We start from the raw sequence: 18,708 nt of genomic DNA, 5'->3' as shown, positions 1-18,708 counted from the left end.
ACACACACACGCAGACAGGAGGAATGTCGGGTCTCCTTATCCCCCTGTAACCCCCCTCTAAGGTGAAGTTCAGAGGAAAGGCACTGTGAATTTGATCTAATTACCAGCACAGACTCCTGGCAACTGAAAGTATATATTCATTTATTCATTCACTACGTTCATTCCCAAACTACTCCCAGAGAGAACTGAAGGCAGCTTGCAGAAATGCAGACATCACAGACACTAACAGAATAAATTGATTCAGGAGGACCTTCATGGAGAAGTGTCATCAGGGCCAGGCACCCAGGTGAAACCACAGTCAAGGCAGGCAGGGGCATTCAGGTTATGGAAGATGGACACCAGTTGTCCCTCTACTTCCTAGCAGCAAAGAGAAGAGAGAAGGCCACTCAAGCATAGTTTCCACAAGATAAAAGCCCACCACATGCTCAGGAGGAAACCCAGTTGGCAAGGATCAGAGGTCCGGGAGAGCAGCTCCTCTGTGGGTGAGCTGGCCCTGCCAGGCCTGGGGAGGATCACTCTCAGCACACATCAGCTTCAGTGACCTCAGTTATGCCCCCAGCCACTCCAGCCCCTTTGAATTTTGCAAAAGAAAAAAAAAAAGCACTAGACAAGTTTCAAGTGGACAAAAACCAGATGCCTCTGGCTTATCGTTCAGTGAGAACAGATGTTGGGCCGAGAGCCTCATCAAGGTGATGCATGGTGTACGGGCCCTGAGAGCCTCCCCTCCAACACTATGGCCAGGGCCACAAGCCGTTTTATACACATAGGAGTTTGGGAGCCCCAGTAGCCTCTTGGTAACCACCAGTTCAGACTTGGAGTCTGAGACCAGGCAGGGCAAAGATTTAGGAATTAGGCCTTGGGCAGTTAAATAGCAGCCAGACCAGTGTCAGCGCTGGCCCCAAATAGTGATATTGACCTTTTTAGCAGTAACCTTTACAAGCATGGTCCTCTGCAAATTGCAGACAGTTTGCCCATCCTTTATCCATTGCTGTTCCTCCTCACTAGCGACCCCTTGGGAATGGTGTCATTCTCCCATTTTACAGATGGAGAGCCTGAGGCTCAGAGAGGCAGTACAGCTTCCCTAGGGCCCCACAGCTAGAGGGTGTCAGAGCTGGAACTTGAGCCCAGGTCTTCTGTCTCATAGGAGATCTCCCATGGACAGAGAAAGGCGGTGGCTTCTGCTCAAGGAGGCTGAGCGTCTGTCTCTTTTCCTCCTCAGAGACATGTGCAGTAAATAACGGAGGATGCGACCGGACATGCAAGGACACAGCCACTGGCGTGCGGTGCAGCTGCCCGGTTGGATTCACACTGCAGCCGGATGGGAAGACATGCAAAGGTCAGCTCATGGGGCCATGTTGGCATGTTCCTGCCTGTGCTCACCTGGCACAAACGAAAGGCAGGCAGGAGTGGAGGCCAAGAGCCCCCAGGCACTTGCACAGCTGGGCCCAGCTGCTGGGCTGGATGGGGGACTTGGTGTGTGTGCTCAGCCATCACCTGCATTGCTGATGGAGAGGCCAGGAAGAGGGAGGATCAGCCAGAGCCAGGGGGGTTCAGGAGAATGCTCTCGCACAGCACATCAGTAGGTTCTTGAGCCAAAAAGTTCTTATGTCAAATAATTCCTCTGCACATCGGGTTAAACAATTAAACGAGGCCGGCCCGTGGCTCACTCGGGAGAGTGCGGTGCTGATAACACCAAGGCCACGGGTTCGGATCCTATATAGGGATGGCTGGTTTGCTCACTGGGTGATCGTGGTGCTGACAACACCAAGTCAAGGGTTAAGATCCCCTTACCGGTCATCTTTTAAAAAAAAAAAAAACAATTAAACGAATGTCTTCACTGTAGGACGTACTGGTCCTTCAGTGACTGGTTGTGGCTTCCCAAGGGTGTGGAGTGTGGTGCATTTCCTAACCACTGAAACTTTCGTTGTAGTGGGCCTTACAGAATCGGTGGGGACAGCCTGGCGCAGGGCCGTTCGGGAAGCACAGGTCTACTTATACAGGGGAAATATAAGGACACTGTTGTTATCACTGAAGGAGCAAAGTTGTGGTGGGATCTCAGCTGAAGGCATAGAGACACAGGAGGACTTGTGTTTGCCATTAGAAAATGAGGAGTTGGGAGGATCTGAGAGTGATTGCAGCTGAAGGAAGGAGGGAACGGGCTGATCTGCCTGCCGGGTGCTGGCGGTGAGAGAAGGGAAAGGTTTCTCTTCCCATTCGCTCTCTGATTCATCCCACACAGAGTTACTGAGCATCTCCGGGGGCGTGGTGGACCCCTCAGGAAACAAGAAGCAGGGGATTTGGGGAAAGGAGAGCTGGCCAAGCTCTAGAGACAGGCGTTGGGGGAGGAAGGGGCCAGCCGCCCACAGAAGGACTGGGCCAGGCAAAGGCTGGAGGTGATTATGGAGCCCCAGGAAGCCACACGCCCTCAAGGCGGGGATTTAGAGCTGAATGCCAAAGCCTCCTGCATAGAGGGGTGAAGCCAGCAGCTCAGCGCCCCCCAGCGGCTCCATATTCCCTTCAAATCCCCTCCCCCACCTTGCCAGGAAGGGGGGATGCGGGGGGCAGGGTGTGGAAGGGGAAAAGAACTAGAACTTCCAAAGCCCAATCAGTGAAAATATTGAAAACAGAGGTTTAAAGTGACTTAAAATAGTCCAAGGTGGACTTTTTTTAAGCCTGTAAAAATAAACAGCGTATGATTTCTCCTTCTTGCCAACTTGCTGGGAAGAACACAGTGATTATTGACAGAAATAACAGTTCTTCCGCCTGTTTATTTGGAAATAAAGCCCTTCTGTAGCCACCACTCAGCCCGTTAATAGCCATGGTGCGTCCCTGGCAGGCGGGCAGGTGGGTGGCATCTGAGTCCTCGCCACATGGACTCAATGCCAGAAGTGACTGGCCAAAGAAGCCAGAGGTCTGTGCAGATGTGGGCGTCCTCACAGCCCAGGGAAGTGCAGCAGGCCGGCCACTTGCAGTCGGACTCTGGGCCAGGAGGGGTAGACCGGGGCTGCGCTGCCTCCCTCTGAGGCACAGCACTGACCTGGGGCCGGGGCGGGCCAGGGCTTAATTCCTGAGGTGAGGCCAGGGCTGCCAGGAATGGGGAGTTGGAGGCCAGGAGCTCGCCACTGGGAGCCGACCTGTCTGGGCCGGAAAGGGGCCTGGGCAGTCATGTGGCCAAAAGAGAGCAACTAAGAGAGGAGCCCCTGCTGCCCCCCATCCCGTGGTAGCCTGAGAGGCACTTGTTCCCCCCACACACTCCGTTTCTGGGAGAGGGGAGGCGCTAAGGAGAGCTGTCCACACAACCGCAGGCCCACGAGTCCGAGCCCCCGACCCCGGCCACCACGTTTCCTGTAGCTCTCCTTGCAACATTCGGGGCCCTTTAACCAGGGCTGCCCCTGCTCAGCTCTTTGGCCAAACCTCCACTGTGGACATGGAGCCACAAGTCTGTGGCTAGAGTCACAGTCCTTAGGGCCCTGGCTCCCACTGGCCTGAGGCAGGAGGTCATCTCATTCACTCATGTCCCAGATGTATTTTCTGGGCCCTTCTGTGTGTAGGGCCAGGGAGGTGAGTGAGTAAACAGACACTCCCTGCCCCACCTGGGTTCTCTGTTGAATGCAGAAGGCAGCTTTTAATTTTTAAAATCACTAAGACAAACGTGTATTACAGACCCTTCCTGCTGGATAGACAAGTGCGGTATGGTGGGAGAGCAAGGAACGGGATCCTGGCTTGTGCTGGAGGTGGGAGAGGTCAGGGCAGGGGGCTGGAGCTGGGGGGAAAGAGGCATTAATCAGCAGTGGAATGGCAGGGAGGGGCACATGGGCAGCATTTCCAGCAATGCGACTGCTGTGCAGAGGCTGTGAGGTCAAGGACCCAGGTCTCGGAAAGAGGCAAAGGAACTGGCCCGGCGGTGCTGCGTAGTCAGCACTGAGCAGGGGTGGCACAGGCCCCGGTTTTCATTTTGAAACAATCCCAGTCCACTGCTTGTCCAGCAGTCTCTGGGCAAGATCTGGAAGATCAGTGAGGCAGCTACTGCCCGTCACTCCACTGCTTGTCCAGCAGTCTCTGGGCAAGATCTGGAAGATCAGTGAGGCAGCTACTGCCCATCACCCTGGGGCAGCTACTGCCCGTCACCTTGAGATGGCAGTGCTTGGGCCAGGGGGTGGCAGTGGAGGTGGAAAAGAGCAGAGTCTAGATATTTCCACAGATATTAGAACTTAAGGGTCATGGGACTGGTGTAGAACTGCAAACTATGAACATCATAACATCTTCAAGTCAGGGAGCCCGAGAAACCAGACGGTGACCTTCAGACTCCTGAGTTGGTGTCTCTGGGGTTCTCCCAGCTCTGGCTGAAGAGATGTAGGCAGAGGGATTCCCAGCCCCTCAGCCAGGGCACACACCCTCATCCTGACAAGGGTCCAGGGGAGGATATCGAAGGAGTGATTTCAAGCTTTCAGTGTTTTCTGGAAGCCAAAAAGTCATCGTCAAGCAAGGCTGGAGAGTAGAGGTAGCACAGGGTTTAGAAAACCCAGAGCTGAAAACCCTCTGCTAGTGGGGATGACGTGGAGGCAACAGTGGGAAAGAGGGTGTTTTGCCTAAACATCAGAGACATGGGGGACCTGGAGGATTTGCCCCAAGCCCTAGCTTTGTTTCGAGTGTGAGCCAGGCCGGGAGTCCAGTCTCAAAGCTCTCTGTTTGGTACTGCACCCCGCTTGGTATTAGGAGGAGGGCATCTTGCTAATTCATCCTTCCGAGAGGAAAGAGGTCCAGGTCATCAACTCCCTGGGCTGGAGCCTGGCTTTCCCTCAGGCACACCAGCCCCTCCTCCCAACTCCTCCCAAAACAGTCTGGGAGAACCCCCACCCACTGCCTGTTTCCTGTCCTCCCTCCCCAGTGCCCTGGGCCAGGCAGGTGGCCTGCCAGGGCTTTTATCTGAGTGGGAGTGAAGGTGGCCTCACATGCCCCCTACCCGGCCAGCCCAGCCCAGCAGCTTGCCCTCCCCATGAGGCACTCCAGGGTGATGCCAGCCCGTACCCCTGTGCCCTCCCTCTGTTCCCACCCAAAAGCCCTCACTGCATGGCCCTACCTGGGTTGCCAGGCTGTGCCCCCTCAGTGGGGTGGGCAAAAGGAAACAGGAACAGTTGTCCTACTGTGCACCCCTATAGTTCACCCTGTCACCTGGCACCTGCCTCCCCCATACACACTTGCTCATGCTCTGATGTCGGGTGTGCAGCCCAATGTTGCGCTCCTGGCCCGAGGCCCCTCCCTCCTCTCAACCCTCAGGTCGTCTTCCTTGTCTGGGATCACCTGGACTCACTCGTTTATTCATTTATTCAGTAAATGAACATTCCTAGGCAGTCACTCATGCTGGGCACTGGGGCACCAGACAGGAGCAGATGCCTCCATCTTTGTAGTCCCTGAGGTCCCTCTTGCCCCTGAGAGCAGGTCCCATGACAAGGGAGAGAACATTAGGAAAGGCTTCCCAGAAGGGCAGTTTTTCCCAGGCATGGCGGGTGGGTGGGGTGGGCCCTCCATCCCTGCAGAGGGTCAGCAGGTGAGCGGTGGACTGCAGCCATGCCGGGTGAGGTGGCCAGAGTCCGGGCTGCCAAGGCACTCAGAGAAAAGGAGAAAAGGCAGCCTGGCCCAGGCTGCAAAGGGGAGGGCTGTGAGTTTCTGCAGAGGCGTGGGGCCTTTGTCCTGGGAGATCAGGTGGACTGCAGCCATGCCGGGTGAGGTGGCCAGAGTCCGGGCTGCCAAGGCACTCAGAGAAGAGGAGAAAAGGCAGCCTGGCCCAGGCTGCAAAGGGGAGGGCTGTGAGTTTCTGCAGAGGCGTGGGGCCTTTGTCCTGGGAGATCAGGAGGCCTCAGAAGACTTGCCAGCAGGTAGTGGACACAGTCAGATTTGTGTGTAGAAAGTGGCTCTGAGAGCCTGGTGGAGGGCGGGTGGGAGCACAGTGGAGGAGGGGAAATGGAGAGAGGGACAGAAACTACAGCCCTGGGGGCTCGTCAGAATGGGGTTTGAGGGGCCATGTGAGCCCAGCACCCCGCTCTCTGTATCCTGGGTTAGAGCAGGGAAACAGGGACTTCCCCCCCACACTGTTACCCACGCAGCCAGCTACACCAGCCTTGGGCCTCAAGCAAACATGCCACCCTCCGCCTGTCTGGTTGCTATGACAGCCCTTAGCTGACAGGCCTAGATGGGGAAGGGGATGGATTGGGGGTTCCAGAAGGCCTAAGAAAGCAGGAGTCATGGTCATGACCATGTGGCAGCCCCTGTCTGCTTAGCACATTTAATCTTCATAATGACGCTAGGAGAGGTGCCGGTTAGCAACCTGGTGTGCAGACGGGGAACCTGAGGCTCAGAGAGGTACTTTTCCTGCCCAAGATTCCACAGCTGCTGGAGGCAGAGTAGAGGGGGCCTCTGTTCTCCTGCCTGAGGCTTCTAGCTTAGAAATTCCCTCATCTTCCTGTTATGCTGAGGGTTGTAGGGGGCAGGTGATGGAGATGCTTGAGCCTCTGCCGTGGACCAGGCCACACTGGACTTCATGTCTCTCTAGTTGCTCCAGGTGAGTGTGATGTGTACTGGAGAAGGCCTATCTTTGGGGACAGAGACGCTGGCTGAGACCTGGTTCTTGCACGTAGTCCTGTGACCTCATCTATAACATGGGAGCTCTGTTCTCCCGGTTGTTTGGACATCGTGTGCAATGTTGCCACAAAGTACTTGGCATGAACACCTCACAAAGGCTCCAGAATGCCCACATGGGGCCTCTCAGACACACTCTCTTTAGCCCCACGTTCCTCTAATACACTGGACCAGAGACTGGGTTTTTGTTCTGGTGTTGTTGGGGAACATTCTGTAGGAACACTGCTTTAGGACTTTTGGGCAGGCATCAAGTGCAGCCTGTTTGGTTTGAGGAAAAGGAAGTGAAAGCAGCCTGGTGTGAGGCTCGGCCTGAGGTCAGAGTCACTGTGATAGGAATGAGTCGCCTCTGTGGGGCTCAGTTCCCCCGTCTGTAAAATGGGAACAGGTTTACCTTCCTCCCAGGGCAGTGCCCATTAGCCGTCTGGGCACCTGGCCCAGCACCCACATTCAGGGCAGGCTCAGTAGATGCTGGAATCTGCAGCTGGCAGTTCTGCGGAGAGATGGCCAGTGACCAGCGGGGAGAAGATCTTTCCGTTTTCCTTGCTGGAAGGGTCTCTTCCGTTGCTTCCTCTCTTCTCCTCCAGATCTCAGGGTAAGGCCACCATCCTGATGCTCATGTCTTTTGTTGTTAAGTGCTGGGCCGTGTCAGGAGGCCAGGGCCCAAGAGGAACTTTGGAGTAGCTGGAATTGTATCTCCTGGAGAAGAGGCCCCTTAGGGACAAGGCCTCTGATGGCACAGAATGCCAGGCTGATCTGGGGCCCTGACAGCAAAGCCCAGATGAGCAGGACACTCAGACGGGGCGAGGGACTTGACCGGGGTCAGGGCTGTGCTCAGGCAGCAGGCCATGCTGTGAGGGAGAAAGCTCCTTGTCACCTCAAGTGTGTCAGCAGAGGCTGCTGGCAGGTTGCTCAGAAGAGGCATCATTTATTCCATGGGATTGGGACAGGTGGGCAACTGGGCTGGGGCAGTGGGAAGTTGGTCAGATCCAGGTACACAGCCCAGCTACCCATTTAGCAGCTGAAGCCTTTGCACCAGGTACTTTACCTTTCTAGGCCTCAGTCTCCTCATCAGCCAAGACAGGTGGGCAACTGGGCTGGGGCAGTGGGAAGTTGGTCAGATCCAGGTACACAGCCCAGCTCCCCATTTAGCAGCTGAAGCCTTTGCACCAGGTACTTTACCTTTCTAGGCCTCAGTCTCCTCATCAGCCAAGGGTCAATAAAACCTACTTTTTAAAAAATTGTATTGAGCACTAAGTAAGCACCAGCACCCTAAGGGTGTTACCTTGTGTGTCCTCATGGTGTTCCTCACAGTGGGTGCACTTCCTGTCTTCGTTGTGCTGACAGCAGGCCAAGGCTCAGGGGGTTCCAGTAGCTTGCCCGAGGCCACCGGAAGTGGTACCTGCCTGCTCCAGCCTCACTGCCCTCTAGGCTGCCTCCCTGAATGTGTGGAGCAAAGGACATGGCGGACATCATGGTCCCTGCTGTCCTGTGTGGCACAGTACATACCAGTTCTTCTCTGTTCTGTGTCATGAATACCACGCTCACCAAGTCTTGGGGAGGGGTGGAGCTTGGGGGAGCTGGGCCTGCCCAGTGTAACCCAGTCCCCTGACCCCCACCCCTGTGAGACAGGCCCCCATCCCTATGCTCAATTGGGAAGTCTGAGACCAGCCCTGGCAGTGGGCGACAGACAAGTCAGTGCTGTCCCTCCACTGGGTCGTCACCCCCCCGCCAAGTACACAAGCTCAGTCCCTCCCACTTGGCTCCCACAGACATCAACGAGTGCCTGGTCAACAATGGAGGCTGCGACCACTTCTGCCGCAACACCGTGGGCAGCTTCGAGTGTGGCTGCCGGAAGGGCTACAAGCTGCTGACTGACGAGCGGACGTGTCAGGGTGAGCCTCCTCCCGTACCCGGGGCAGCCCTCGGGGCCTGGGACAACCCCATCCTCCTCGGGTCCCAGCAGGCTCAATGTCCCTTCCTCCTGGGCTTATGCAGGCTCTAGGAGAGGAGGTGGGCGTGTGGGTGGGGTCGGTGCCCGCTGCTGGGCTGGACCTGAGGGGATAGGGGTGACCTTCCAGTCCTTACATGCGCTCCTCACCACCCTGCCTTCCCTGTCCTTTATGACTCCAGAGCCCATCCAGTCCAACCTGTCCCTTTTATAGATGGGAAACTGAGGCCCAGGGAGGGATCAGCACATGTCCCAGGTGGCACAGTGAGTCGGTGGCCAAGCTTGTCAGCTCCCCTCCCAGGTGACCCCCAGGCTTCCTTCAGTGGCCGGACTGCTCTGGCTTCGGAAGCAGGATGCTGCCACCTGCTGGAAGGCTTTGCACATTGCAGGCGCCCTCCAGCGGTCCTTCCTTAGGGTCCCTGGCACATGCTAGGAACAAGGACAATGGCAGGAGGGGTCCGGGCAGAAGCCAGGAAGCCCAGGACAAGTTCATCAGATGTCCAGGATGCAGCGGAAGCCCAGAAGATGGACAGTGGAGAGGGGTGGTCAGGGAAAAGGGTTCCCGGGGAGGGTTTATTGGTGAAATGCTGGAAGGATGAGTAGGCGTTTTCCAGGAGGAGCCAGGCAGGTGAACCCACCTGGAGATGGCACTACTGGGCTGAGGGAGTTTGGGGGACCATAAGGAGCTCAGTGGGGCTGGATGAGGCCATTGGGAAGGAGAGGGAATACCCTGTGGGACCAGCGTTGGGAGAAAGTGCAGAAGGAGGGGGCAGGGTATCCCATGGGCAGCGTAGGGGTTCAGTTTCCTCACTGATGATTCCGCTGCAGTCTGCTAGTTTTATTTCTGTGGGGTACCTGTAGGTGCAGGCTGCACACAGCATAGTCTGGGTGTAGGACTTGGGCTTCTGCCTCTTAGTGCAGCTTGAGGCCTTGACGTGTGAGGGATGTGCTCCACAAGGGCCCTGAGGAAGGCAGGAGCCAGAAGCTGGCAAGGGAGGCTCCAGGACCAGCCCATCCTGGGACTCACTGTGTGACCTGCGCCAGTCACTTCCCCTCCCCGGGAAGCCTCTTCATCCCTGGACGGGCATCCTGGCCCTGTCTTCCTCTTAGGGCACAAGGGCCTGTCAGAAGCATCTGTCCAGGCCCCAATCAGGACTCCTCTGCACTTAGATTTTGTTTCTCGGTCGGCCTTGTTGAGTTCTGTGGAGGACTTAGAAGGCCCTTGACCTTGTATCCCAGCTGCCCCCTGAGACAGGCGGGCAGCTGCTGAGGAAAGGTGAGATGGCATGTCTGTTTCTGGGCTCTGGGACAAGGCTCTGTCCTCACCTGCCCCCCACACCCCACCCCCACCTGTTTCTTCTCCACCCTTTTGCAGGTTCATCTCTCTGAGACCCTGGGGCTCTGGGCTCCCCAGGTCCATCAGGAGGGGTCCAAACTCCTTTTCTTGGCACTCAGGGACCTGAAGGTGGGGACCCAGACAACTCCCTGGTCCCCCTGGAGCTCCACACAACACGATCCCCTGGGCACCCTGTGCCTTTGCCTGGAGCACCCTTCCTCCACTCTCATTCCCTCTTTCCAAGCCGGCCCCGTCCTGTCCTTCAAGGTCTAGCCCAGGTGCCCCAAGCACCAGGAGGTCTTCCCAGATGCCCCCAGGAGGGAGCACATCCTCCTCTGAGCACATGCAGTATGATTCTTTCCTTGTGTTAGCGTTTTTGTAAACGTGCATGTATAATGAGTATGTGTGAAGTCACGTGAACTAACATAGTGAAAGAATGAACTCTTAACTGCTGTGTCCATGGAGGGTCAGGTCATCGTCTGCTTTGCTCTCAGGGGCCCCATCAGCTGTCCTGTAGGAGCCATTGTCCTCATAATTTGTGGCTGGGACAGACTTGTCTCCTCTGAGCATGTGGTTCATTTCCTCCTTTCCAGTAACAAGCACTCCGTGACCTCCCCCTCTCCCTCTTTACCTTGACTGCCAGGAGGCTTATAATCAAATTTCATATGCTATTAGAGCTCTCTTTTCAACCCTTGTGAATAGCATTCCCCTCTTCCCCTCTTTCTGTTTGTGTTCTTTTCCTTGTTTTCTTGAGAAACATCTTGGGGTGGTGGGAAAACACACGTTGGTCAGCATCCAAGAGGCCTGGATGCATGTCCCAGTTCAGCAGCTTCTTCAGGGCCCTCGGGCAAGCCCCAGTCAGCTTCCTGAACAATCCCTTCTATTCAAGATATTTCTACCCTGCTCACCTCCAGAAAAGATGCGAGTTGGTTTCTAACCTAGGAACCGAAGGTTAATGGAGATAAAATGGAAAGTCGAGCAGCAACAAGAAGTCTAACATGCACTGTGGGTCAGCTCTGTACTGAGCCTCAGGGCCCAGGGACTGTCCATGTACAGATATGCATTGAGTGACTGAGAGTGACAGGTCATGCCCACCCATCACACCCTGAAACTGCTCCCCAAACTTTGTCTCCCTTTGGCCACACAGACATTGATGAGTGCTCCTTCGAGCGGACCTGTGACCACATCTGCATCAATTCCCTGGGCAGCTTCCAGTGCCTGTGTCACCATGGCTACACACTCTACGGGACAACCCACTGCGGAGGTCTGCAGCCCGCCCGCCAGGGCCGCCTTCCCCCCGAGGCACGCACCTGGCCACATGGCCCCCTACACTGCACCCCACACCCCGACACTGACCTTGACCCTGGTGGGCCTAGGAGGGACATCAGCAAGGCTGGGGATGGCTGGGCAGAGGGGCTTAGCCAAGGGCAAGGTGGGGGTGGGGGAAGACACAGGGGGAGGGGGGCAGCAAGTATCCACTAGGTGCCAGGCCTTGGAAAGGTTGTGGGCATAGGCATAGAAATCACATTTACCCTAGTCCAGAAGGGGGGATGGCCAATACACAGAAAATCCCAGTTCCAGTGAGAGAGGGTCACAACAGAGAAGGGCAGAATATCAAGACAATGGGGGGATCCTAAAAGAGGAAAGTTTGGGTCAAGATGGGGGGAGGCATTCTATAGGGGTCAGCCTGTGTAACGGCACCAAGGCAGAGGCAGCACAGAGGGACCAAAAGACAATGGTGTGGCTGGAGCCCACAAGAGAGGGGAGCGTGGTGGGAGGTGCAGACAGGGAAGCGGCACGGCCGTACAATTCAGGGCTTCCTGAGCCCAGAGGGGACTTGGGGTTTTATTCTCAGCGCAATGAGACATAAATGGAGGGTTTAAATAGAGGTATAATATGGTCAAGTTCATGTAACGAGACGCTCTGGCTGCTGTGTGGAAAGGAGAGTGGCATCCAGAGTAACAGTGGGGAGACAGCTCCTGACATGGGAGCCGAGCTACTGGAGCTGGGGCAAGGTGGGCAGGGGTGGAGAGGAGGGGAAGGTTCTAGATGTACTTAGGAGCTGGGGCTGAGCTGGTGGGACTTGGTGTTGCATAGGTGGGGCAGCCAAGGATGGCCCTGGTGTCTTTTGCTTTTCTGTGACTTTGGGATAGCCACATGTACTCTGCAGGGCAGCTTGAAGGTCAAATGGGGTCAGGCAATGAAGTGATCAGGGGACAGCTGGTGCTGGGAGTGGCTTCTGGAGGTGGGCTGCAGATTCTTCTGGAGGGACACTCAAATATCTGGGCACCACTTCCCTGGGCCTGCTGCCGCCTGGCATTCAGGCATCCTCGGGGCTAACAGAGTATGAGGGTCCAGCCCTTTCTTCCCACCTCCAGTGGGTGCCTTTGGTCAGAGGAGGAAGGGCCTTAGAGGTGACTTCTTTCAACCTGGTGCCTATTGTACAGGAGAGGAAAGTGAGGCTGGGAAGGGGACTCGTCCACAGTCCCACAGTGAGATCAGGCCTCATGATCCCCGGGCCAGTGCTTGTCCTTCCCACCTCCAGTGGGTGCCTTTGGTCAGAGGAGGAAGGGCCTTAGAGGTGACTTCTTTCAGCCTGGTGCCTATTGTACAGGAGAGGAAAGTGAGGCTGGGAAGGGGACTCGTCCATAGTCCCACAGTGAGATCAGGCCTCATGATCCCCGGGCCAGTGCTTGTCCCCTGCGCCACAAGACCTGGCTGGATTGGAACTCTAATTGTATGCCACCACCTCTGCCCTCCCCCTAGTCTAGGTGCAGCTGCCTGAGTTCAGAAAACTGCTGAGGTTCCCCAGGGAAGGATGTGTGTTGGTGTCTGTGAGGAGCCTTATGCACCCGTGTGTGTGTGTCATGTACAGCTACATGTCTGTGCTGCATGATGGTATCAGGCTGGGGGTGGGGTCAGGAGATTCTCAGCCCTCTCGCCCTGCCAGCCCCATAGGTGTGGCCTCGGCTAGCCTGTCCAGCCTCTCCTCCTGCCCTTACTGCCACCTGTGCTTGCAGATGTGGATGAGTGCAGCATGAACAACGCGAGCTGTGACCAGGGCTGCGTCAACACCAGAGGCAGCTATGAGTGTGTCTGCCCACCAGGGAGGCGGCTCCACTGGAACAGGAAGGACTGTGTGGGTGAGTGGGGGCGGCTGGTGGGACCACCCCGCCTCGGCTCCTCCCCTTGCACCTGGAGTTGGGATGAGAGGGGGCAGTGACTTTTCCCAAGTGAAGGGGAGCAAGGCCGGGCCACCCTCTTCCTATGGGCCTTGGGTTTCTAGGCAGGGGCTCTCTGTTGCTGGAATATGGCTAATGGGGATGAGGGCTTGCAGAAGAGGTGGGGGACATGGGTGGCAGAGCAAGCTTAGTGTCAGCCAGAGGCACAGAAACAGGGACCTGCGAGGGTGGGAGGGCCACAGAGGTAATATCTGAGAGGTCACTGTGCAGCCAAAGCCAAGAGGCACAGGGGCCCCACTGGTATCTTGCGGGGCAGGGGCTGGAAGTTTAGATGGAGCAGATATGGAGACCTCCCTTCATCCAATCCCCCCTTGTCCTGCCTAGGGAGCTGAGGGGTTTGGGGGTCACACAGGGTACAGCAGCATCAGGGTCTGGACCGGGAAGTACCTACACAGAGGGGTACCCCCGACACCAGCCCCACAGTTGGGGTTGAGGGGTCCTGCTAGAAAGCCAAGGTTCATGCACCCTCTGTTCATGAGCTCCGGGCACCGTGGATACCTCTAGGCTGAGTTCTGGATGATCCCCCCCATTCATTGGTTCCCCAGATACCACCAACTACTTCCTATGTGCCTAGTCCTGTTCTGGATGCTGGGAATATGAGCCTACCCTCTGGAACCCACTCTCCAGTCCTTGCCCTGCCATGCTCTATGTCCCTAGGGCAGCCAGAGTGAGCCTTGTAAATCTAAGCCAGAACATCCCTCTCTGTTCAGAGTCCTCCAGTGACTCCTCGTTGCACTCAGAATCAAAGCCACAGTCCTTAGAATGGCCAAATGTCTACCCCCAGCTGGCCTGATCTTATACCCTCACCTTCATTTGCTCCATGCCAGCCTCCCCGAGCTGGCAGCACCTCTTCCCTACCCTGAGCCCAGGCCCTGCCCTTCTCTTGGCCTAAGGGATCTCCCCCAGCATCCTCCACTCCTCCCTTGCTGTGGGCGTCCGGTCAGTGAGGCCCGAGCTCCCCACCCACCTCTGCACCCCCTCTAGACCCCTTTGCTTTCTGGCCGTCTTTTCCTTCCACAGCACGTCAAACCACCAGACGTAATATGTATTTTACAGGCTCGCATTAGGTAACAAGAGATTTCTGTGACCCATCCGCTTTTGGGACTTCTCTGAAGAACCTCAGGTTAAGGCCTCTAAATGATAACTTCATACTTCTGAAAAATTCATTTCTATTTTTCCAAAAGAGGAGGGATAATAAAGACAGTGAATTTTGGGGGTAATTTATAAATAACTCTCCCAATAAAATGTGTCCATATATTACTAAATAAATAAGGTTGGAACATCTCAAATAAGGAACAGAATATCGAATATTGTAGCTCCTAAGAGCTGTTATATTTTTTCAATAAGGGACTGCTTCAATTTATTCAGAAAATGAGCATGCTAATATTACTAGTATGTATTTATGACCCATAAAGTCATGAGGAGATGCTCAAAGGGCACCTTAGGGTTTGGTTCCAGTGCATCTTTACAGTTTATCCAAGACTGTGTTGGTTACAGAACAGTCATGAGCTGGTCATTTCCTCTACTACCCTCGAAAGTTTGTCACCAACATTGTCTAATAACATAGTCAACTTGTCCCTTTGGGAATGAGTCGTCCTAGGGAAGATGTTAACAGAAGTCTATGTGAGGTGGTCTGGTGGTGTTGCGTGGCCAGCCTGGCCTCTCCAGAAAGCATCTTCATGGATCTTAGAACTTGATCGTTCCCATTTCTCCTTTTCGGAATAGGAAGCCACGTATAGTGTGTGGGGGTGGAATCCTTCAACCTCTCCATGGATCCATCTCTCTGGACTTGGTGAGGGCCTTGCCTAAGTACTTGAGGCAAAGCACTGTTGAGCAGGATGAGCTGTGAAACCATCTGCTCTGCCTTCTATCTCTTTCCCCCAACCAAAAAGTTAGTCCACTTTGTGTTGCTATAACAGAAAACCTGAAACTGGGTAACTTATAAAGAGAAGAGGTTTATTTGGCTCACGATTCTGGACAGCCTCGTCTGGTGTGGGCCTCAGGCTGCTTCTACTCATGGAGGGAAACGCCAGCAGCCGGTGGATACAAGCAGATCACATGGCGACAGGAAGCAAGAGAGAGAGGGGAAATGCCTCGGTCTTTGCCTCGTCTGGTGTGGGCCTCAGGCTGCTTCTACTCATGGAGGGAAACGCCAGCAGCCGGTGGGTACAAGCAGATCACATGGCGACAGGAAGCAAGAGAGAGAGGGGAGATGCCACGGTCTTTTATGGAGGGAAACGCCAGCAGCCGGTGGATACAAGCAGATCACATGGCGACAGGAAGCAAGAGAGAGAGGGGAAATGCCTCGGTCTTTGAAACACCAGCTCTCACGGGAAATAATAGAGAACTCACTCACTGCCCTGCTCCCCAGGGAGAGCATTAAGCCATTCATGAGGAATCTCTCTGTGCCTCAAAGAGCTCCCAGCACCGCCACGTTGGGGGTCAGATTTCCACATGAGTTTGTGGGGGGACAGCACCACCAAACTCTATCCGCCTCTGGGTTTTAGTTATGGGCAATAAACCTCTTTGTTTTCGTATCATTCCAAAGTTGCACGTTACTCCAAAAGCTCGCCAGCTCTCTGTAAATATTTATGCTTTTATTTTTAGCAATTTACACATCCTGAAGAGGGGCCCTACGTTGGGCTGCTAGAGCCAGTTTGGGTCCCTTAGGGCTGGAGCCCAGCCTGGATAATTCTTGCATCTCCTTCCTGGTCTTGTCCCTCTTCATTTTGTTTTCTGTGTTTATTAACAGCTTTATTGAGATATAATTCACATGCCCTAGGATTTAAAGCATACAGTTCAGTGGTTTTTTAGTATTTTCATAGAGTTGTGCAACCACAATAAATTTTAGAGCATTTTTATTTCTCCAGAAAGAAACTCCGTGTCCATAGCAGTCACTCCCTATTGTCCCTCAAGCCCTGCAGCCCCTGGCAGCCACTCATCTACTTTTGTCTGTATGGACTTGCCCATCCTGAACTTTTCATAGAAGTGGAATTATACAGCGTACGATCTTTTTGAGTGGGTTATTTCATTTAGCATGTTTTCAAGGTTCACCGGCGTTGCAGTACGTATCAGTATCCCATTCCTTTTTATTGCCAAATTATATTACATTGTATGTACGTACCACATTTTGTTTATCCTTTCATCAGTTGATGGTCATTTGGGTTGTTCCGCTTTTTGGCTATTGTGAATAATGTTGCTGTGATGTGTACAGTTTTCTGTGTGTATATATGTTTTCAGTTCTCTTAGGTATATATCTAGGGTTGGAATTGCTGGGTTATATGGTAACTCTAACTTTTAAGGAACTTCTAAACTATTTTCCAAAGTGGCTGCACCATTTTACATTTCCACCAGCAATGCTCCAGGGTCCCTCATCCTCACCAACACTTGTTATTATCGAATTTTTTGATTATAGCCATCCTGGTAGATATGAAATGGTATCTTGTGGTTCTGATTTGTATTTCCCTGATGGCTAATGATGTTGAGTATCTTTTCATGTGTTTATTTTCCATTTGTGTATGTTACTTCAAGTAATGTCTGTTCAGATCCTGTGCACTTTTTTAATTGGGTTATTTGTCTTTATTATTCAATTTTAAGGTTTCTTTATATATTCTAGAAAGAAGTCCCTTATTAGATATATGATTTACAAAGATTTTCTCTTATTCTGTGAGTTGCTTTTTCACTTTCTTGATGGTGTCCTTTGATCATAAAAGCTTTTAATTTTCATGAGATCTGGTTTTTTTTTCAGTTGCTTGTGTTTTTGGTGTCCTTTCTGAGAACCATTGCCTAATCCAAGGTCCCAAAGATTTACACATATGTCTTCTTCTAAGAGTTTTATAGTTTTACCTCTTACACTTAGGTCTTTGACCCATTTTGAGGTAACTTTTTAATATGATGTCAGATAGGAATCCAGCTTCATTCTTCTGCATGTGGCCATCCAGTTCTCACTGCATTATTTGTTCACAAGACTATTCTTTTGCCCCATTGAATTGTCTTGGCATCTTTGTCAAAATCAAATGACTGCAAATGTGGGCTTATGTCTGGACTCTCTGTTCTGTTGATCTGTGTGTCCTTATGCCAATACCCCACTGTCACTTACCATAGCTTTTCAGTAAGTATCGAAATCAGGAAGTGTGAGCATTTGTATTTCATGTTCAAGATGGATTTGACTAGTTTGATTTTCAACTTTGTATTTCATGTTTAAGATTGATTTGACTACTCTTGACCTTCCCTTGAATATCCTTATGAAATTTAGGATCTGTTCATTTTTTTTTTTCCTTTTTGTCTTTTTTACTGACCGGTAACAGGATCGCAACCCTCGGTGTCGCGCCCATACCGGGGACCGGCAACGGGATCGCAACCCTCGGTGCTGCGCCCGCACTGCGCTCAGCCAGTGAGCAGGAACCGGTCTCCACATGGGATCCGAACCCTCGGCGGGAGCGCCGCCGCGCTCCCAAGCGGCGCACTCTCCAGTGCGCCACCGGGCCGGCCCAAGGATCTGTTCATTTTTAAAATAAGTCCCATCAATAAACAATACCAAGTTGGGATTTGTTAGGTAGTATCCAGAAGATGTGTTCTAGATCTGAACACTTCTGAAGTACAGAAACACAAAGATGAGTTTTTCCTTCAGGAAAGGGTAAGAGAGTTGCTTAATGTGAATATGAGAAGAAGAAAGTAACCAGACACTGTAATTAGTTACTTAATAAGCAATTAAAATATAAATAAAAGTATTAATTAAATATTAAATTAAAACAATGGGTATTTCCAGTTCACAATAGGGATCATACTATGAGTGGTACCCTGAGATTTAAAGGTCATTCTAGTGCAAGGTCTGAAGATGTCTCAGCTTTCAAGGCTGCAATTGCTCTGCGGCAGGGAGAACACACCTTGGCTAATGACCCAAGGAGATGAATGGGTTGTTAATGCTCGCCATGTTGTTGAGTTTATACTCCCAGAGCATGGCCTAACTTTGGCATGTTTATACCAAAAAAAAAAAAAATTATGACAGTTTAGGAAGACTCAGTCTGCATTCCTACTGGGCTCTGTTTCACTTGTTCTGCTGTTGTAGAAGCTTTTGCTCCAGGGATTCTGTTTTTGAATCATATACAATATAGATACGTTAAGATTCCTATCAGCTATAATTTGACTCATGTGTAAAGAATTTTCTGGGACTTCTAAAAATAACCCTGTTAAGAGTATTTTATCTGGCAGTTCCAACTGCAGAATAGATCCCTCCCCACTACACAGGTAGAGCCTTTGTCCCTGAGAAAGGAAGGGTGCTTCTGTTCTGATAAAGGTCCCAGAGGAACACTTACAGGTTGGAACTTGGGAAAGAACTGGGGGTTGTTAGGAATCCTCACTACTTGAATGGTTTTAGGAGACCAGAATGAATCAAGTTTCTATCTCTTCAAGCCTTCCACAACTTCCTATACACTCTCAAGCTCTCCTTTTACTGTCTTCTTTCACATCCTCCACAACCAGATGTTCTTACTTTAAGACTGAAGCACTTTTTTTCCTTTTTTAATTTACTGCCTGTCAGTTCGCCT

The 18,708-nt window shown here is 52.8% G+C and overlaps 1 protein-coding gene across 1 annotated transcript in view; it reads left to right on the top strand.

Moving 5' to 3' along the window:
* SCUBE1 (signal peptide, CUB domain, EGF-like 1) overlaps positions 1-18,708 on the top strand; it is a 129,574-nt gene that overhangs the window by 88,310 nt on the left and 22,556 nt on the right. Inside the window, exons 8-11 of the mRNA XM_008578534.1 lie at positions 1,220-1,336; positions 8,406-8,528; positions 11,068-11,184; positions 12,941-13,063. Of these exons, the coding sequence (XP_008576756.1) occupies positions 1,220-1,336; positions 8,406-8,528; positions 11,068-11,184; positions 12,941-13,063 (480 nt within the window). The remainder of the gene's footprint in view (positions 1-1,219; positions 1,337-8,405; positions 8,529-11,067; positions 11,185-12,940; positions 13,064-18,708) is intronic.

This window comes from Galeopterus variegatus, unplaced genomic scaffold (assembly GCF_000696425.1).
Source record: "Galeopterus variegatus unplaced genomic scaffold, G_variegatus-3.0.2 Scaffold1710, whole genome shotgun sequence".
Taxonomy (NCBI): Eukaryota; Metazoa; Chordata; class Mammalia; order Dermoptera; family Cynocephalidae; genus Galeopterus; species Galeopterus variegatus.
This window is presented reverse-complemented; position numbering and strand designations above follow the sequence as displayed.